This window comes from Penicillium argentinense (assembly GCF_028826775.1).
Source record: "Penicillium argentinense strain IBT 30761 chromosome Unknown utg000009l_segment0_segment0, whole genome shotgun sequence".
Classification (NCBI taxonomy): domain Eukaryota; kingdom Fungi; phylum Ascomycota; class Eurotiomycetes; order Eurotiales; family Aspergillaceae; genus Penicillium; species Penicillium argentinense.
This window is the reverse complement of record NW_026622668.1, coordinates 1,013,749-1,032,330: the sequence shown is the minus strand read 5'-3', so window position 1 is coordinate 1,032,330 and position 18,582 is coordinate 1,013,749. Positions and strand designations below refer to the sequence as shown.

The 18,582-nt window shown below is 51.6% G+C and overlaps 10 protein-coding genes across 10 annotated transcripts; 2 read left to right on the top strand and 8 right to left on the bottom strand.

Moving 5' to 3' along the window:
* Positions 1–139: 139 nt before the first annotated feature.
* Positions 140–2,075, bottom strand: N7532_007989 (uncharacterized protein; the record flags this gene model as incomplete). Its single annotated transcript, XM_056620481.1, has 3 exons — positions 140–1,341; positions 1,414–1,836; positions 1,988–2,075. 3 exons carry the CDS (start codon positions 2,073–2,075, stop codon positions 140–142), a joined length of 1,713 nt encoding a protein of 570 aa, XP_056471287.1.
* A 937-nt stretch (positions 2,076–3,012) lies between these two features.
* Positions 3,013–4,011, top strand: N7532_007988 (Amidohydrolase 2; the record flags this gene model as incomplete). The annotated part of the gene is made up of 1 exon (XM_056620480.1): positions 3,013–4,011. The coding sequence occupies one exon, from the start codon at positions 3,013–3,015 to the stop codon at positions 4,009–4,011; it is 999 nt and encodes a 332-aa protein (XP_056471286.1).
* Positions 4,012–4,382: 371 nt separating this feature from the next.
* Positions 4,383–4,825, bottom strand: N7532_007987 (uncharacterized protein; the record flags this gene model as incomplete). Its single annotated transcript, XM_056620479.1, has 3 exons — positions 4,383–4,439; positions 4,502–4,566; positions 4,630–4,825. The coding sequence occupies 3 exons, from the start codon at positions 4,823–4,825 to the stop codon at positions 4,383–4,385; spliced, it is 318 nt and encodes a 105-aa protein (XP_056471285.1).
* A 2,385-nt stretch (positions 4,826–7,210) lies between these two features.
* glr1 (glutathione-disulfide reductase GLR1) lies at positions 7,211–9,001 on the top strand (the record flags this gene model as incomplete). The annotated part of the gene is made up of 4 exons (XM_056620478.1): positions 7,211–7,593; positions 7,676–7,994; positions 8,060–8,507; positions 8,568–9,001. The coding sequence occupies 4 exons, from the start codon at positions 7,211–7,213 to the stop codon at positions 8,999–9,001; spliced, it is 1,584 nt and encodes a 527-aa protein (XP_056471284.1).
* Positions 9,002–9,142: 141 nt separating this feature from the next.
* Positions 9,143–10,215, bottom strand: N7532_007985 (TauD/TfdA dioxygenase family protein; the record flags this gene model as incomplete). The annotated part of the gene is made up of 3 exons (XM_056620477.1): positions 9,143–9,748; positions 9,805–10,014; positions 10,075–10,215. The coding sequence occupies 3 exons, from the start codon at positions 10,213–10,215 to the stop codon at positions 9,143–9,145; spliced, it is 957 nt and encodes a 318-aa protein (XP_056471283.1).
* Positions 10,216–10,841: 626 nt separating this feature from the next.
* Positions 10,842–11,797, bottom strand: N7532_007984 (uncharacterized protein; the record flags this gene model as incomplete). Its single annotated transcript, XM_056620476.1, has 4 exons — positions 10,842–11,226; positions 11,324–11,501; positions 11,522–11,702; positions 11,768–11,797. The coding sequence occupies 4 exons, from the start codon at positions 11,795–11,797 to the stop codon at positions 10,842–10,844; spliced, it is 774 nt and encodes a 257-aa protein (XP_056471282.1).
* Positions 11,798–12,248: 451 nt separating this feature from the next.
* On the bottom strand, positions 12,249–13,200 carry N7532_007983 (uncharacterized protein; the record flags this gene model as incomplete). Its single annotated transcript, XM_056620475.1, has 2 exons — positions 12,249–12,943; positions 12,999–13,200. 2 exons carry the CDS (start codon positions 13,198–13,200, stop codon positions 12,249–12,251), a joined length of 897 nt encoding a protein of 298 aa, XP_056471281.1.
* Positions 13,201–13,211: 11 nt separating this feature from the next.
* N7532_007982 (uncharacterized protein) lies at positions 13,212–13,973 on the bottom strand (the record flags this gene model as incomplete). The annotated part of the gene is made up of 3 exons (XM_056620474.1): positions 13,212–13,566; positions 13,622–13,834; positions 13,888–13,973. The coding sequence occupies 3 exons, from the start codon at positions 13,971–13,973 to the stop codon at positions 13,212–13,214; spliced, it is 654 nt and encodes a 217-aa protein (XP_056471280.1).
* Positions 13,974–14,608: 635 nt separating this feature from the next.
* N7532_007981 (sulfotransferase family protein) lies at positions 14,609–15,388 on the bottom strand (the record flags this gene model as incomplete). Its single annotated transcript, XM_056620473.1, has 1 exon — positions 14,609–15,388. The coding sequence occupies one exon, from the start codon at positions 15,386–15,388 to the stop codon at positions 14,609–14,611; it is 780 nt and encodes a 259-aa protein (XP_056471279.1).
* A 1,209-nt stretch (positions 15,389–16,597) lies between these two features.
* On the bottom strand, positions 16,598–18,311 carry pbs2 (mitogen-activated protein kinase kinase PBS2; the record flags this gene model as incomplete). The annotated part of the gene is made up of 2 exons (XM_056620472.1): positions 16,598–16,996; positions 17,061–18,311. The coding sequence occupies 2 exons, from the start codon at positions 18,309–18,311 to the stop codon at positions 16,598–16,600; spliced, it is 1,650 nt and encodes a 549-aa protein (XP_056471278.1).
* Between the last annotated feature and the right edge of the window lie 271 nt (positions 18,312–18,582).

The following is an 18,582-nucleotide window of genomic DNA, read 5'->3' as shown; positions in this document are numbered from 1 at the left end:
AGAAGACGGGCTGCACGATGAGGGTGCGATGAAGAAGAATATTGGAGTGAGTGTAAAGCCGTGAAGTGGTTAATCACGGCGAGATGCAAAATCGAGGCCGCAACAGCCCCGTCCGGATGAAGGTATCACAGGGAACCAATTAAGAGGACTTGTGCATCTCGGTGCTGATCTCGTGACGAGTAACAGTTTCAGTCTCGTGGCGAGTAGTCGAATCAGCATCATAGTGGGTCGGAGAATCAAAATTATGGTGTTCCTGACCATCGAGTCCACCGACAGGCTTGGCGTCACGTCCGCGGAACATTTTCTGATCCTGCTCGTGAGAGACAACGTCAGTGGTCTCAGAAGAGTTATCGGAGTCGTGAATCTTCGCCTTCCAGCGGAGGTACCAGGGTCCGTCGAAGAGCTCGTCCATGCGCTCGATGGGAACATTCTTGGTCTCGGGCATCCAGATACCCAGAACGACAATTCCGATGAAACAGATGAGACCCCAGAAAAGATAAGCACCCCACACGTGCATGTTGGCGAACATGTTGGGGGTAACGCGGACGACGGCGAACTGGAAGAACCAGTGAAGACCCATACTGGTGGCGTAGCACACGTTGCGGATACGGGTCGGGAAGATCTCGGTACCGTAGAGGTACGGGATGGTGCAGAGTCCGATTGACCAGCCGACGGCGTAAACGAAGACGGAGGCAATCGCGGCATCGGAGGCAGACTTGTTATCAGCGGCGCCGGGCTGCAATCCCATGTAGGCACCCATGTAGATGTGCGCCGCCAGCTGCAGAGACAGACCAGTCAGCGCGCAGCGGCGACGACCGAAGAAATCGATCAGGCCCCAAGTGAAGGCCATCGTGAACACGAGCTTGACAATTCCATAGGCACCGGAGGAAATGAGCGACTGTCCGGAGCCAGTGACACCGGCATATTCGAAGATAGTCGTGACATAGTAGGTGATGCCGTTACCGCCGGTCCATTGGGAGATTGTCTGCATGGCCATGAGCAGCCAGAACCGCTGGCGATAGTTGGGGTTAATCTGAGATTCCTTGAGTGCTTCCCAGTTTGAAACGGACTTCAGGTCTGCGCGCGAACGAGCCTGGCTATCGATCTCCTCAAACTCCTCAGTAACGCTCTTGTCGTCGACCGGCTTGCCACGAAGGCGGGCGAGAACCTCCTTGGCTTCATCGTGGCGTTGCTTCGAGGCAAGATAGCGAGGGGTCTCGGGGCAGAGCCAGGAGAGGAAGAAGGCGATGCCGGTAGGAATCAGGGGGATGGCTTGAACCAAGCGATATTGCATGCGCGTGGTGGGCAAGTGGAGGTCGGCGCCGTAGTTAATAAAGAAGCCTGAGGGGGCATTCCAATATTAGCCTAGAAACGGTTGATGAGGACACTGGGTAGATTGAAGTTGGAACTTACCCATGGCGAGCACCAGCAACAGAATCACCATGTATAGACTAACGGCCAGACCCCGGGTGGCCTTGGGCGCCACTTCCGACAAGTACAGGGGTGTCGTGACCGTCAATAGGCCGGCGCCCAGTCCCGCAAAAATTCGGGAAAATAATAGCAAGCCATAAATTCCTGACGAGAATACCTGAATGAAGGTTCCAATCACCCACACGATCACGGCACCTCGCCACGACCACAGACGACCGATACGATCGTTCAAAGAGAGACCCGCGAGGGCACCAAAGGCAGCACCGAGGACATTGAACGAGGTGATGTTGGCGGTGCGGTTGGCCAGGCCAGTGGCATCGCCCTTCCAGTTGGAGGAGAGGAGGTTAAAGTCGATCTTGAAGGACTCGAGCTTGACGCTGGCACTGTAGCCTCCTTCATCATAACCTGCAGCGATCGGAGATCCGCGGTCAGCACTTTAATACTGGCATGTTGCTTTTTGTCTCATCCAGACACGCCTGCGGATGTTTTGCATATGTTTTGGCGTGATCTGCAGTCCAGATCTGACGGTTACCCGCCCACGAGGGATCGGACGAACCTTTTGGGATACTGCCACAGGCGATCACCAGGACCACAAGGGCATAGTAGGGACTCGTAGTCCAGCGCGCCGGATCCAGCCATCGCATGATTACTTCAGATGCCCACCGTCAGCTGTGGAGGCGTGTAAGAATCTGGGGAAGCCGCAGCGGAAGAATCGGCAGAGAGTGGGTGCTGAAAGGAGCAGCTGTGGATTTGAAGAAGGAACCGCCTGAAGGGCTTGCTCGGCATCCCGTGCTCGTTGGGGCGACTGCGCTCGGTCAACGTCCGAACCTCTCCCCTCTCCACCTTCAAACCACTGCTGCGCTTCGACGATCCCGATGCACCTCGAGGCCAACTGAGAAAATTCTCCGGCCGCCTGGCATATCTGGGCATTCCGTGTATCCTCCCGCGCCATCAAGGGTTCGCAGGTCGCAGACGCAGGGTGCACGGCACAGCTCGCAGTGTGCGACTCCATACTTCGTCAGTCGAATCGCGCCGCAGTTGTAACCCGCATCCACTTTCTGCTTCTCGCGCAAAGGCTCCGCTCGACGGTAATGCCCCTTTCTCTCCCATCAGTGGGCTCAATTGTTTTGCCGGATGACAGAGTCTCGATCCGGGAAACAAGGAGAATGTGTCGGACCTCGCACGTTCGCCGCGGTGGATGGACGTGCCAGCTGGCTCACGGACGACTTCCGCTTTCTTCTCCTCACTACACCACGCCTTTTATCCCACGCCTGCTGGATAAGTCGTTAAAGCCGAGGGTGGGTCAGATCTGATGCCCGTACCGTGTTGGACAACGGCACACGGCAGATTTTTTAGATGATCGAATTTCCCTGCTTTGAAGGCTGTTAGTTCCTCTGTAACGGACGTTGACCGATACCCCCCCCCCCCAGGCGGCATGATACCGGTCAGGACTGCCGTCAGGGTGACCCCCAGTAGTATCAAAGCCTGGTCGTCGGTAAGTACAACTGTCGGAGGCGTTCTTTCCATCTTTCTGCCTCTGCTTGAGCATTTGCATGTTATCGACCAGCGTTTCTTTTCAGCATGCTTACTTCGACTCAGCCTCATTCTCATATTCTGGGGAGCACGCGGCGTATCTCACTCACTGGAGTTCCCTCGCCTCGATTTGACCGGCGTGCGTCCCATGGTGCCGCGCCTGTCAATCTGCCTGTCAAGCAAAGGGTTCCGCCGCAATCATGGGATAGCCATATGCATGTCGTGGAGCCGCAGCGGTTTCCTATTTCCAAGTCTGCTGTATATGAGCCCTCTGTTCACACCCTCGAAGATGCCTTGACCTTCGAGTCTACTCTTGGTGTTGAGAACCTCGTCTTCGTTCAGCCTTCCATCTACGGGACCGACAACTCTTGCTTGTTGGCCGCCCTCGCCAAGCTTGGCCCTGCCCGAGGCCGAGGAGTTGTGGTCGTTGACCCTGATACGATTGAGCAGGAGACATTGGACGAGTGGCACGCTCTGGGAGTTCGTGGTCTTCGAGTCAATCTGCAGTCTGTGGGCAAGGTCATGGAGCAGAGCGAGCTGGAGGCCACATTATTCCGCCACGCAAAGATAGCCCGACCCCGTAATTGGATTATTGAGGTCTACGTGCCTCTAAAAATGATCCCTATGCTTGAGTCGATTGTGCCTCGCCTGGGTGTTACCGTCTGCATCGATCACTTTGGCAGCCCCGAGCTCCCTGCCATCTCCTTGTGCAAGGAAAACCTGCCCTTCGACCCGTATACGCTTCCTGGTTTCCACTCCCTAATCTCCCTCATTCGCACGGGGAGCACCTACATCAAGGTGTCCGCTCCCTACCGCCTGACCAAAGATAACGGCATGCGTGACCTGAAGGCCATGGCCCGAGAGTTCCTGTCTGCCGCCCCAGACCGAGTTATCTACGCCACCGACTGGCCCCATACTCGCTTCACCGGTGTCGATATCAGCCCGTTTACAGAGTGGTGCCTGGACCTTTGTACACACGAACCTGGACTTGCAGATAAGCTTTTTCGGAGGAACACTGAGCGCATGTTGGGAGCGGACTCCGTCTGAGCGAAGTTTTCATTTTGCCATTCAGGGCGATTGGATTGTACATAGCATTCTTCCTTTCCCCTTTTTCTTTCTCTCTCTCCTTTTTTTATTTCGCATTGGGATGTGGCGTTTTTGTATTACTTTTCAGCATTAATATATCCAGCGGTGGCTTTGCCAAAAACAGGCCCTCGCATAACCTCTATTTCGACATCATCAAATACTATTTGAGTATTACAACAGACATATGATGCACATTCTGATCTTGTGATGTATTATACCCGATGTCTATTCAACGGACCTTATGGACATCGAAGAGGTAATTCAGTTGCAAGATGTTCCACATCGTCGTATTTAGCTATCAACATGGCCACTGCTTCTCGTTCGTTGCGCTTTTAGATATCTTCCACGTTCTGGAAAACGGCGTGCGACGTGCAAATTTTCTTGGGGCCCTATTACAGTCAAACAAGATTAGCCATTATTTCTTCTTCACATATAAAGGAATGCAACTTACGATTTCGTAGCAGCAAGCAGGTCGAGATTGGTCTTCACACAGCTGAGGAGTCTTCAACGATTTGCCTGTGATGATGTTAGTCAACTGCAACGGCACCACTTGATAGAGATATTCGAGAGAGGTCTTACAGTCCTCGGCCTCATTGACGGTCTGTCCGTTTTTGAGCTTAGGGTTGTTCATAGCAGGCTTCAGATCACGGCAGCAGTAGGGAGACTGGACCATTCCGGTGTGGTCTTTGGCGAAGTCGCAGCTCATGTTGATCTTGGTTGCCGAGCCCAGGGCAAGGGTGGAAGTGAGGGTGAAGAGGACAGCGGAGACGCGCATATTGATTGCTGAGAAGCGTTTCAATTAGGTCGTGATTATTGATTGTCGGGTATATTGAGGATAACAATAATCAAAGACGGGCGTGTGGAGGATGATCAGTTCAGGTATACTTGGGGCGATTCTAGGGTTCAAGGGCACTCAAGCCTTGTTGAGCTACGCAGGAGCGCCTCACCATGCAGGAAACTCCTTGTTGCATTGGCGACTTTGGTCAATTCCTCCTTTCTACGCAAGTATGGAGACGAAGATGGAGACTGTGATTGGGTGGATGGTGGTTGGTGCATCCCCTTGCATTCCTGTGTCGCGAATGTGGACGGCGTTGTAAACAAGGGCTGCTCCAAGTTGTGCGTGTCGCAGGGATGAGACCGTCATGTGAGATCTTGTTTCTTTTTCTGGTATAATTGCTCAATGAGCTCATCTTTGGAAGCCTAGATTGCCCCAAAGCACAAAATGAAACTGTGCATGCTTCGGGCACCCTGCCAAGATAGGGGTAGTTAGATGAAGGCCGAACATGGAGATTCTCAAGTTGCTTCATACTTCACAATGCCAATTCGAACTTCATGACTCTAGCCGTGCATCCTACTGTAGCAGTGTTGTACTCATCAATCCCATATTCTTCAGATGGGTTGGAGGCTGTGCCGAATCCAAATAGGATCTAGTTAGCATCCGTGCTGCTGTACATGATCCGGGGTCATGCGAAGACTACTGCAGGAACGGGCGCCATCGTCAACCCGCACCAAAATTTAAGGGGCATGTCCAGCCCTACTGCTGCTGTTGGCTGTCTTTGTTGCGGTGTGCTGCGGCAACAAGAATAGCACGTCCCCACCTGTCCCACAACGGTTATGTGACGAGATGTGGCCAATAGGGATCATGTGACTGGTCACGTTCGTTTGTTGAGGCCCAACGCTTACCTCAGCGGTCGTCGAGGGCTCCCACTGGTCGATGCCGGCGGGCGGTCATAATAGAGCCCCTCCCCAGAACAACAGGGCTCCCCTCCCAGTCCTGGACACCACACTCCTTGATATCACACCCTAGCAATGAAGCACACTACCGCTCCCGCCGATATGGATCGCAACGTCTACATCCCGCTCTGCTTCTGCCTCATCTCCTTCGCCGTCCTCGCATACTCTCATTAGTTGTCTGCTTGGTGACGTCGGGATACCCCAGATTCCGCCCCAACCAAACAGACAATCAGATGAAGACAACTCTTGCCTCGCCGTGCACCACGATGAAGGCACTCGCCCCGGTTTCTTCGCCCCTTGCATACAATACAAGCTACAGCACCAAATCGCTTCGCTTTGGGTCGGCGGAAGATTATCATCCAAGACCCTCGGACCTCCTGCATACTAGATCGCCGTCCGGGGATGAGAATCGCGGCAGAACACCGACTCGAACCTCACACTGTTGGTTTCTTGGAACTTCAATCAGACCGTCTACCAGTTCTTGAAGGTCTTCCGACCTTTCAACATTCTGGCGTCCTCTCTTCATATGCCACTGTGAAACCTATCCCAGTCACCTCATCTTCCGCTACGCCTCAAATACCTCCCGATCGATGCCATGTCGCATGGGGCTCAAAGTCCTCTTGATGTGATCATCTCACCTCGGATTGAATCTATGTCCTCAATCTCTCCCTCTACAATCAATACCCCCGATTCAGGCAATATAGAGATACCAAGAAAGCTGGATCTTCACTCTCGACATGATGCCCTTGACACATTCCTTGATCCCCTATTTCTTATCGTCAATAATTCCATTTCATACTGTCAATTATGCATTTCTTCTGGACTGATTCTTGCTGCGTTGATATGCAACTGCGTCCGAGAAAACTATATATGGTACCTAGCATGAGCCCCTCGTGACATCCGTGATACTCTCCATTGTTTGTTTTCAGTCACTGCTCCCCTCACCGCGATGGTATACTGTCCATGTCTGTCGCGGTTGCGCACGGCAGTGCGATATCACATTCTTTGATGCTTCAAGGCGCAGTGTGCTCTGACGGAATACTTGAATGGCTCATTCATCTTACAAGTCTCGGCGATCTCTTATTTCCTTCCGGTTGCCTGGGTCCCCAGACTGGCATCTGAAGCTATTATTATACCCCGCAATCTTGTTTCTTATTTCGATTTTATACCAGAATGAACCGACAAATTTACCACTTTTTTTGAATACTTCCATAGATGTCCTTGCCACAACCTAGCACACCATCTGATAATTAATCATCAAAGACCGATCTCATTCCCCGCAATTCGCTCGTCTTGAGCCAGGCTGGGCTGATTTGTCATCACGTGGTCCCGCCTGATTTTCCCTTGCGCGTATCAAAAGCCGATATCGTCACCAGCAGCAGCTGTGTTTTCTTCCCCTCCTTGTAAATACAAATACCCCTCCTCCATGCTTTTCCGCTCTCTCCCCACCTCATCCCGGCTCAGCTTTCGCAGCTCCCTCCTATTCCGGCGCCCCGTTGGCAAGCAAATCCACTCCGGTCGACTGACCGTAAATCGAACCCTGGCTACCCTTGAGCCCACGCCCTCGTCCAGCTCAATTGCTCCGGGCCCTCGTCTCTCCTCGATCTCACGTCACCTTTCCTCTTCCCCCGTATCCGAGAACAACAACTCCTCGACAATGGCCCCCATCGAAGTTCAGCAGTATGACTACATTGTCCTCGGTGGTGGAAGCGGCGGTAGCGGTAGCGCTCGCCGCGCAGCCGGCTGGTACGGCGCAAAGACACTGATCGTGGAGAGTGGCCGCTCGGGTGGCACCTGTGTCAATGTTGGGTAAGTTCCTTGGTGCAAGGAGCTGCAGGGATGGCAGCTATGAAACTATTTTCTCGATCTCGGTGCTAACCGGAATCTTCAGATGTGTTCCCAAGAAGATGACCTGGAACTTTGCGACGATCAACGAGACCCTCGAAATCGGCAAGCACTACGGCTACGACATTCCTGAAAACATTAAAAAGGACTATACCCACTTCAAGAACACCCGCGATGCCGTCATCAAGCGCCTGAATGGCGTTTACGAGAACAACTGGAGCCGGGAGGGCATCGACCTTGTCCACGGCCGCGCCCGCTTCGTCGAGCCCAAGGTGATTGAGGTCGCCAATATTGATGGAAGCGTCTCCCGCTACGCTGCCCCTCACATATTGATTGCTACTGGTGGCCGACCGAACATTCCCAAGGTGCCCGGTGCTGAGCACGGTATTACCAGTGATGGTTTCTTCGAGCTCGAGGAGCTTCCCCCAAGGTCGCCGTTGTTGGCGCTGGCTACATCGCCGTCGAGCTGGCTGGTGTGATGAATGCTTCCGACGTCGAGACCCACATGTTCATCCGCGGAGAGCACTTCCTGCGCAAGTTTGACCCTATGGTTCAGAAGACCATGACTGACCGGTACGATGCCGCCGGTGTCAAGCTTCACCGCAACCACTCTGGCTTCAAGGAGGTGCAGCTCATCCGTGACGGTAAGGGCAAGGACCGTTTGATCAAGCTGATTAGCCACGATGGCTCGGAGCTCGAGGTCAACGAGCTTCTGTGGGCTGTTGGCCGTGCCCCCGAAGTTGAGGACCTGCAAATTGACATTCCTGGCATCAAGCTGAACCCCAGCGGTCACATTGGTGTCGATGAGTACCAGAACACCTCCGTGGAGGGTGTCTACGCCCTTGGTGATGTGACTGGTCAGGCTGAGCTTACACCTGGTAAGTAGTACCCATTTAGAACCCTGGGTCTGACTTCTCTTTTATTAACGTGAGAAAAAGTTGCTATTGCCGCCGGTCGCCAACTCGGCAACCGTATTTTCGGCCCGCCTGAGCTGAAGACCTCTAAGCTGTCCTACGAGAACATCCCGACTGTCGTCTTCTCCCACCCCGAGGTTGGTGTCGTCGGTCTCACTGAGCCCGAAGCCCGCGAGCGCTACGGCGACGACAAGATCAAGATTTACCACACCAAGTTCACTGCCATGTACTACTCGGTCTGTACCCCCGAGGAGAAAGCCAAGAACCCTACCGAGATGAAGATCATCTGCGCCGGCCCAACCGAGAAGGTCGTTGGTCTGCACATCCTGGGTCTTGGTGTTGGTGAGATGCTTCAGGGCTTCGGTGTTGCCGTAAAGATGGGCGCCACCAAGCAGGATTTCGACAGCTGCGTTGCCATCCACCCGACCAGCGCCGAGGAGCTGGTTACCATGCAGTAAATTCTGAATTGTTTCCGATAGAAAACATACATACGAACATCATTCTGGCTAGAGCCTATTTCAATCACTAAAATATGTTTCATTTCACCGACGGATTTTTAGATGAACTACGAACCGCCATGGCATGATACTTGCTGACACTTATGGCAGACCCTGACGAACATCTGTGTGCTCGTTCAAGCCCCATGCCTGTAAGCTAGAGTCGTGCACAGTCGTCCGCCTCATATCCCGCTTATAATTGCGCAGAAACGGGCCACCGACAGCACGATGCATTGTACAGGTGTTATCCCAGATGACCAGGTCACCAGGGGCCTGCCACTCGATCTCGACGGTATTGCTCTCGCGACTGGCATGCTTGAACAGTCTGTCACAGAGGCTCTGCGATTCGGCTGGCTCAAGTCCCTCGATATGATGCACATGAGCTGCAATGTACAAATTCATGCGGTCAGAGGTTTCATGTCGCTGGACGATCCTGTGTCGACCCATCAGGTAATCGAGTGGATTGATATGAGCAAATGCTACCGGGGCGGCCATTTTGCGTGAGTGATGCATAGAATGGCAAGCGATGTAGTTCTTTGTGAGAAGTTCTTCTTTCAGCTCTGCTGGTAGGTCGTCGAATGCTGTCCGGGTATCGGCGAAGGCCGTATGTCCTCCCATTCCTTGCGGCGGGAGCTCATGAGCTAGAAGAAGAGAATATCCTGCACGACGAGGATTGAAGCTGGAGTCGACATGAAACAAGTCGTTTCCCTGATTTTTGCCTGATTAGCATGACCAAAATTTTCAATGCTTTTGACTGATCATACCTTGTTGGCTTGTCCGCGAGGACTATCAGCGTCGAGGATAGACCCATCAATCTCGACGTTACTCACGTCGAACAACTCGGGGTATTTGAGACAATTCTTCCGACCAGCGGCGATGTAGGGCTTCACGTCGTCCAGCTCTCCAAATTTCCGGGAGAAGGCAATGTGGCTTTCGTCGGTCAGTCCCGTCTTGCGGAAGACAACCACGCCATACTACGTTGTACCAGAGCGTCAGATGTGACAATCGGGAAAGATCAACTTTTAAAATCCTACCTTGGTCACAGCTTCGAAGATTTCCTTGAATACCTCGTCGGAGAGAGGCGAGGTAAAGTCAACTCCGCGATCTCTGCCGCGAAAGTGGGATGCAACTTTTTCACGGAGATGAGAGAAAGCCATTTCATTCGCGACCGTCATCGGGATCAGAAGTTTTGATGAACTTAGATATATTGGATGACAATATCGGTATGATTGTCAGAGCTTGGTTGATAGCAATGGCATCGGAGTTTATATTTGTTGCATTTATACCGAACGTTCAGTTCAAGATCGGAGACAAGCAAAAGCCGACAGCGAGGCTTCATCAATACCCGATCCGCCTTGAGCCGGAGTGAGATTATCCTCGGTGCAGAGTCGGGCAATCGCTTTTTGTCATTGTTTTACTACGTCATGGTACAATGTAGCTGCCGGCTGTAAGGCTGCCGAGGTATCCATCTTCACCCATCTATTGCCAGATTTCGGAAGCCAGCTAGTCGGACACAATCAGCTGCATTTGACGGCCCCCTGACTGGGTCCTGCGTGCCACAAGATATAGTGTAACACTGCATATTCGGTAGGCTACTTTTTATATGATGATCTTTAGGAAATCTGGTAGAACATGGAATTTTAACATGCAGCTACAACGATCCGCTCGGTCAAATAGACTGGTTGACTAATGTTTCTGAAAAGGATTTTCACAATGAAAAGAGATATTGTTTCAACTAGATACTTGACATGCTTAGAAAATATTGTGAATTTTGTTATGTGATAAAATTCTACTGAAGCTTTCATGCCCATGTTTGAAGGTCTAGTACAACACGTCCCTGTAACTGTCCATCCTTCATTTCCCCGAAAATACGATCCAGGCTCTGCACATTCTCCAACTTAAAGGACGTAGAGACAACTCTCTGCGCCATGTTCAGAGTTTCGATCGCATCTCGTCGGTTACCCACAGTGCTGCCGACAATGGCGAGCTGCTTGGAAACCATGAGGTGAGGGCAGGCATTCTCGATCGGTTGAAGATCACCAGGAACACCAACACCCACCAGGATGCCGTTGAACTTCAGGAAATCTAGTCCCTGAGCGTACGCGGCATTGTTTCCGCTACAGACAACCACCGCCGCGGCGCCCTCGCCTCCAGTGGCAGCCAGGACCTTCGCAGAGGCGGCTGGCCTTCGTCACTGCTCGAACACTTGGTGATTTCGATGAAAACCTCCGCACCACACCCCTTGACGAACCCCTCCTTTGACCCGGTGTCAATTCCAATAACCCTGAAACCCAATCTCCCGACTGAGCCTTGCTCTTTTTCAGGGCAGAGTATACCGTCCCTCCGCCACACAGCAATGGGGCAGCCATCTCACTGGACAGTCCCTCCGGGATAGGAGTGACATAGTGGGCGGGGGCGAGAACAAATTGCTGGAAGGTTCCGGCGATGTGTAGCCAGAGATCTTTTGATTGATGCAAATACCATCTGCACCAGCCAAACAAGGTGCGCAGTTGCCACAGGCGTATGCAATCCATTTAATTCCAACACGATCGCCGATCTTCACACCGGAAGAGTCACTGAATGGCCCCATTTGCGCCACAATGCCCACGCCTTCGTGGCCGCCAACCTGACCAGCGGCAACAGGCTCAGATAGGAACTTCCACTATATTCCGCTGTCTTCTTGTATAAGGCAGCGGTCTTCGGTGTATTCTCTCCTATGCAACATACCGAAATTATCCAGCTTGTGCACAGGTTCATTCGCGTGCTGGAGGATGCTGCTACTAGCGACTCTCACATCGGATTTCGCTATTCAGGATTGTTAAAGCGATTCTGGCTTTCCGATATCAATCTTCCAAATCCATCTGCGAAAGATCATCCATATACGCAAATTGATTCAAATGCCCCTCTTCCTATTGGCGAGGCTTCTGCTTCAATGCACGGCGTTGAAGAAAGTCATGCTCATCCAGATATTCAACTTTCCTTATCAATGGACATGCTCACTCCAGATTTCAATCTTTTCTGTCCGGACTTTTCAAGTCTTGAATCCGAGCTTTTCGATCTTGGAGCAGGGAATTTGAGGTTTCCAATTCAACTAGGAGATGTCAATTTAACACCTTAGATTCTCCAGGCTCTCAATATAAATCAGAATAAAGAAGCACATTTGACAACTATCAGAAGTAACTCGTATCAAGCCACATTGCGCGACAATTCACGCACGTTCCTCGTGAGTGACATCTTTCTTCTCACCGACACAAGTAGAGTCCATCACTCTTTCTAATTTGCGATTGTCAACCGCCGTTCTCCAGGCCGGACGATTTGAGCTCAGCAGTCCTTCAACCTCCTCCAATGTTTTCCCTGCCGTCTCAGGAAAACAGAAAAATACATGAAGGGTCATTGCAAAGCTGAAAACGCCGTAAATGAGATAGGTCTTCCACTTGATGTTAACAAAGGCTGGAGGCGTAAAGTAACTCAACGCAAAATTAAACATCAAGTTGCTGGCCGTCGAAAGGGCAACGGCCTTCCCGCGAAGACCCAAAGGGGATAGCTCTGGAGGGTACACCCACGAAACTGGACCCCAGCTTGGTGCAAAAGATGCAACCACCAGATATGAACAAGCGATCACGACCTTTGCTGGAGCTCCAGTGATGGACCAGCTTTCTTCGGCAATATTGTGCAGTCCACCTGGTGGTGCAGGAGAGCCGTACGCGCCCATGAGTCCTGCGCAAAGAAACCACCACATAGTAAGAGAGACACTGCCTGCCAATAAAATGGGTCGTCGTCCAAATTTGTCTAGGTACAAGAGCGCCGGGACAGTGACGACTACGTTGATAACATAATTGATAGACGATGCGACTAGGTTGGAATTGCCGCTGAGGTTTGCCATTCCAAACACGAACGTAATATCTTGGATGTGGTTAGTGCATTTCTGCCAGGAAAAATGGAATTCGATGACACTCACAATACATGATGACGTTGATTCCGGTTAAATGCGACCAGATTTGGACAAATAGACCAATATGAAGACGCCACAGCATTGCAGGTGTAGCAAACTCGCGGAAGGAACTGTCAGAGTGAAGCCTTTCCATATCACAGGTTTCTCTCAACTGTTGAATCTCCATTCGAACCAGGTTATCGTCAGGATTGTTGTTGGCATGAATCATTGCAAGGATCTTCATTCATCCCAGCGATCCTTTTTCGCCAACCACCGCGGAGACTCGGGCATCCAGAAAATCCCACCGAAAAGAAATATAGCTGGAATCATCTGTAGAGCCCAAGGGGTTCGAAACGCCGCTGTTCCTGTCAAAAACGAACAGCCGTATGAGATGTAGAACATGATGAGGATGCCCCAAGTGATCGCCCATTGCTGGGTACCGACAACAAGGCCGCGCATATGTGCCGGTGCAAGTTCTGCGACGTAGACTGGGACTTGAGCGGAGCAGATTCCAACACAGACACCGTTGATGAATCGGCCCACAATTAGCATTGGGAAGCTCTGTGCCGCACAGGATATGACACTCCCAATGATCCTACACAAATGTCAGACAGTAATTCTCAACTTTGTGATCTGCGATAGAAACGAACCAAATAACAGAGCCAATTTGGATGGATAATTTTCGTCCAAACATGTCCGTGAGCAATCCGGATACAAGAGCGCCTATGAAAGATCCTCCTGGCATGGAAGCTGTAATGCCTCCTTGTATCAATGACTTAGGACCTGAGCAGTCAGGCGAGTCATCGAATGGGAAGCCATGAGGTCCCTGATTGAAGTAACATTTGTATCGATTCGTCCCCATTCTGAAAAAGATCAATGATGGAATCGACCGCAGTTTATCGATTGATTGACGTACATTGCGGACATCGAAGAGAGGTCGAATCCAAACAGCATACCTCCTATCACCGAGATGGCTGTTATGATGTAGATGTTGGTGATCATCTTGGAAGGCAGGTACCGGGTGACCGGGTTAATTTCTGTCAAGAAGTTTGAGCCTTTTGATTTGTCTCTGAGTATATAGGTGCCGGCATGAAGTGTTCGGCTTTTATAAGAAATCCAAGCTAAATTAACTTTATCACCCCACAGAAGGACCTGGGGATGATCCGGGGAAACCACTAAACTAATTCAAAAATTGCCGAAAGGTGGCCCGGTTCGTGGGGAACGGGATATGTGCTCTTCTACCATCTTTTGCCATCCAGGCCGAGAAGAAATAATAATAATTCCTTGGTTGGCTATCTTTGGGGTATTTACACCCTGAGGCGCACGCTATCCTTCATTCATGATCCAAATTGCGGATTTGTGCGGATCGGCATGGCTTCGGACGGCTGTAGATGGGTGAATGTGGCCGCTCACTAGGATAGCACCCGCAAAACAAAGAGCATCGTCATCTCGAGAAAGGTAGATTGAGGTATTTCCCAAAAAAAAAAAAAAAAAAAAAAAAAAAAATAAAAAAATAAAAATAATAATAATAATAATAATAATAGATGGCAAATATGATACAAAAAAATGACAATAGTCGTTCTCTCTCTCCCAACGCGGGATATTTCTCCGTTCGCAATATGTCCGTAGCTGAGGTTCTAGCGGCTGACAACATAGGCGACGATCGCAGCGCCAAGTGCGACAATCACGGCCCACCGAGCCAGGCCGCGTCGGATATGATAATTCGCAACCTCGGGAATGGCATCACCGTCGTTGACATGTGGGAATGGCTGGTCTTTAGGGATTTCTTTGCCGAGGGCCTTGCACAGGGGCTCCCAGCCATCGCGGACGTCGAAAAACACCAAGCGGTCCTCCGGCACCACCTCTTTCAACCATGAAACATGCCTGAGATATGTTTGGCGAGTCGGAATAGCTTCTCCGTAAATTTTCACCCATTGATCGCGCAGGAGAGTGATGTACCCAATGAAGTGCCGCATACCAGGGAGTGGCAGGAGAACTCCTTGAATGAACCACATCAGTGTCACTCCTCGGACATGGTCGAGGCTTTTCTCCCATTTCACTGGATCGCGAATTGTGCATATCACTTTCGCGTTGGGGTACAGTTCCATTAACTCGGGAACGAGCTGCCCACCAGGCGCATCTGTGATGGCGGCGTAGCCATCCAGCTCGCGTTCCATGAGCTTCAACGCGGCTGAGTGATCGGGACCAGTCCCCGCCAGCCAGTGCTTCAGAATCCTGGCCCAGACCTTGATCTGCGCTGGAGGGCCCAGGGTGGTTTGAGTGCCGCCATGCCAGATGGGGCCTTCCAGGAGGATTTCCAGGGCCTTGCTGAGGGACGCGGTGCCAGTGCGCGGAAGGCCTGCTCCGATGACTTGGAATCGGGTGCCTGGATGTGGAAGGGACGCATTTTGCCCCATGCTGACGGCAATATGTAGATGCCCCCAGGGCTGTCGTAGCTGCGTTCCACGGAGCGATGCGAAGAAGCTCTGACGTCGGTGTGGCCTTATCTAAAAATAAACAGGTGACCGCTTCCTCAGGGTCCCCAATGACGAGATCCCCAGCATCAACCGATCGCAAGTCATTTTGGACATCTGTCGCATCTTTTTGGGAATGTAGAATCGGGATGAGAACAATGCCATTCTTTTGTTCTAGCGTACTTTTGTCTCACTCCTCCCCCCCCACCTAGACAGGGTTGTTCGGCAATGGCTGGAAATGGACAGACGCCAAGCGGCTTGCCAAGCGACTACTATCTAAGGCTATACTTTTGTTTTGCTGTCTAGTGGTGAAGAAAAGAGACATTTTTAAGCAAAATTGAAATCGACCATGGCCGGAGAGCATGATCTTTCTCAACTTAGCTTATTCACCCACAATATTGAAATGGACAAGTCACCTCTCACATCGATACCCACGCAACAATTTGTTCAATCTGTAGTCCAGTCACCGACCAAAAAAGAAAAGCCAGCCAGACTGGTCCGACCGCTCAAATATCGTCAAAATGTACATTATCCAGGAATTGTGAAGCCAAACGTTAACTGTTACATTTGATTTCCCACCACGAGCAGCGCTGACGTCTACTTGTAACACCCGAGTACGAATACGCGGTCGACTCGACTGATGGGACAACGCCTACTACAGAACTACTCCAGTAAATTCTCGGTATATCAACACTGATCTGGTTCGATCTACGCATTAGTCATGGAAATGACCGCGGAAAAATTCAGATGTAAGTTATGAAATTGATTCGACGTCATTTCGTATAGCACGATCATGGCTCAAAAGATGATTCCTCTCCCGTGCCCTGGAAAAGAAAGTCGGGAAACCCCGATTCTCGGCGGAGAGATCCTAGCTGAAGAAAACATGCACCTTAAAGCTCTCATTGGTGACATAAGTCTAGGTAGATCTTGATGTTTTGTTCAAAAAACCAGACCCTGCGGATGTAAGTCCTCGCCCAAGCCATGGGAAATAGCTAGGAGGCCAACACAAAGAAGCAGCCCGGCGAGCAGCTGGGCGCGTAGTATCGGCAGCGCCTGCCCTGCATTCATGCAGACAGGTGTATTGGAAGATGATAACCGTTCTCAGAGCCCGACAGACAATAAAAAAAACTTGACCAAAATTTACTCAGAAGTTCAGTCTTTCGTCGTAGGGGGCTGAGGGTCGTCGTGAATGGGGCTGGTGGCGACTTTGTCCAGGGCCACGGCATGCAATGCTGGCTTCTCGACGTCATGGAGGAGGCCATCCTTGCGACGCTGGAGTTGCTTGAGAACCCAATCGGCAACTTCCTTGTCCTCGGTCATCGAAGATGACGGGTGTTCGCCAGGTGCCGGGTTCTCAGATGGTTTCGGGGCAACTTCATCAACGGCCTCACTCGGCGGACGCATGAGGGGTACAAGCCATGCGTGACGAAGGAGCATATTGTAGTTAGGTCGGTTTTTGGGGTTCTTGTCGAGACAGGCCCGCACGAATGCGTGAGCTGCTTCAGAGTACCCGGATTCTGGGAGATCTGGAGGTTCACCATGGACAATCGCCTAAAGAAAGAAAATTTAGTTGGTATGAGATCGTCTTGACACAGCAAAGAAGGAGAAAACTCACATGAAGCTGACTGAAGATGTTAGTGAAAGTTTCAGGTGGGTACGGATAACGGCCCATGGCGCATTCGATAATCGACAGGCCCAGACTCCAGATATCACTCTGCACGCTGTATGTTCCTCCACTGGTCGCTCCAGATTGTTGCATTCCACCACCGGCAATTCGCTCCGGTGCCATGTAGCTCTGGCAGCCAATGTTGGTCTTCGCGATACTGGCAACCAGGTTTCCGCTCACGCCGAAATCGCAAATCTTGACCTGGCCCTTGCTGTTGACCAGAACGTTGGTTGGTTTGACGTCGCGATGGATTATATTGTGCTCTTCCTTGAGAGCTTTCAAGCCCATAATAGTGGACAGCGTCACCTTTCGCAGGATGCTTTCAGGAACACCACCTTCGTACAGCTTGTCGATCGAACCTCCGTCCATGAACTCAACACACATGTAGACGGCACCTTCTTGGAAGAAAGCACCGTAGAAATCGATGATGAAGGGCGAGACACAACGATGTAGAATATCCAGTTCCATAAGAATTTGGGCGAACTTGCTCTCATCCAGCTCGAGTCGGATTTCCTTCATAGCCATTGTCACTCCAGACAGATTATCCTGGTGAACTGTGTCCGAGCCATCGTCCTGTCCAGGCGACCGGCTGACGATTCCACTCAAGCCCTGGCCAGGTTTTCGGATATGCGGACGACTGTGTCGGACTTTGTAAACGGTGCCATAATTTCCCTTGCCCAGTTCATCTAACCGATCGACTTCATCCAGGGAGATTTTGAAACTGTGGCCCGAAGAAAATTCGACGCCACCTCCATGCAAGATTGCCTTGTCCTTGAAATTCAAGGTACCGGTCTTGGTGTCGATAAATTCCGCATATTTGCTGAAGGCTGACTCTCCTCCACCTGCTCCTCCTCCAGCACCACTACCAGATTCGTTCTGTTCCGTTGGCTTTGAATCGGTGCCATTGGACGGTGGCGGAGCGCCGCCCGTGACATCTGACAGCTTGAGGCCTGGTTTCATACGCTTAGCTGCCAGTCCGCCGCTCGGGCCGGATTTTGAAGATGCGGGGGAGCCACCGACGGCGGGAATCGACGGCGACGAGGCCCAATTCTTGTTGTTCGGCCGTGTGGCGGCCGGCATACGGCCGGCCAAAGCGCCACCCGCACCGGCTTCATGAGACGTAGGTATTGTTCCCGTCGAGGTGGTATGAGGCAATGGAGCGCCTTGCCGGGACAGAGAAAACGCCTTCATCTTTGCCATGATGTCCTGGTTGAGCCCGCTGACCCCTTGTGAGCTCATCGACGCTTGGGGCCGTGGCGGGGTACTGGCACCCCGCCGAGCGGCATTGACCTGTCCGAGATGCGTCGACGAAGCAGAAATACCTGCGTTGGGGTCGCGAGACGGCAGGAGGGAAGGAGCCGATGTATGGCTTGAGGATGTTGCGGATGACGGGGCTTCGACGGGGGACTCGGCGGGGGTTGGCCGTCCATGTTGTGTCGCAGAGGATCACGGGGGTCGAGGAATTCGAACC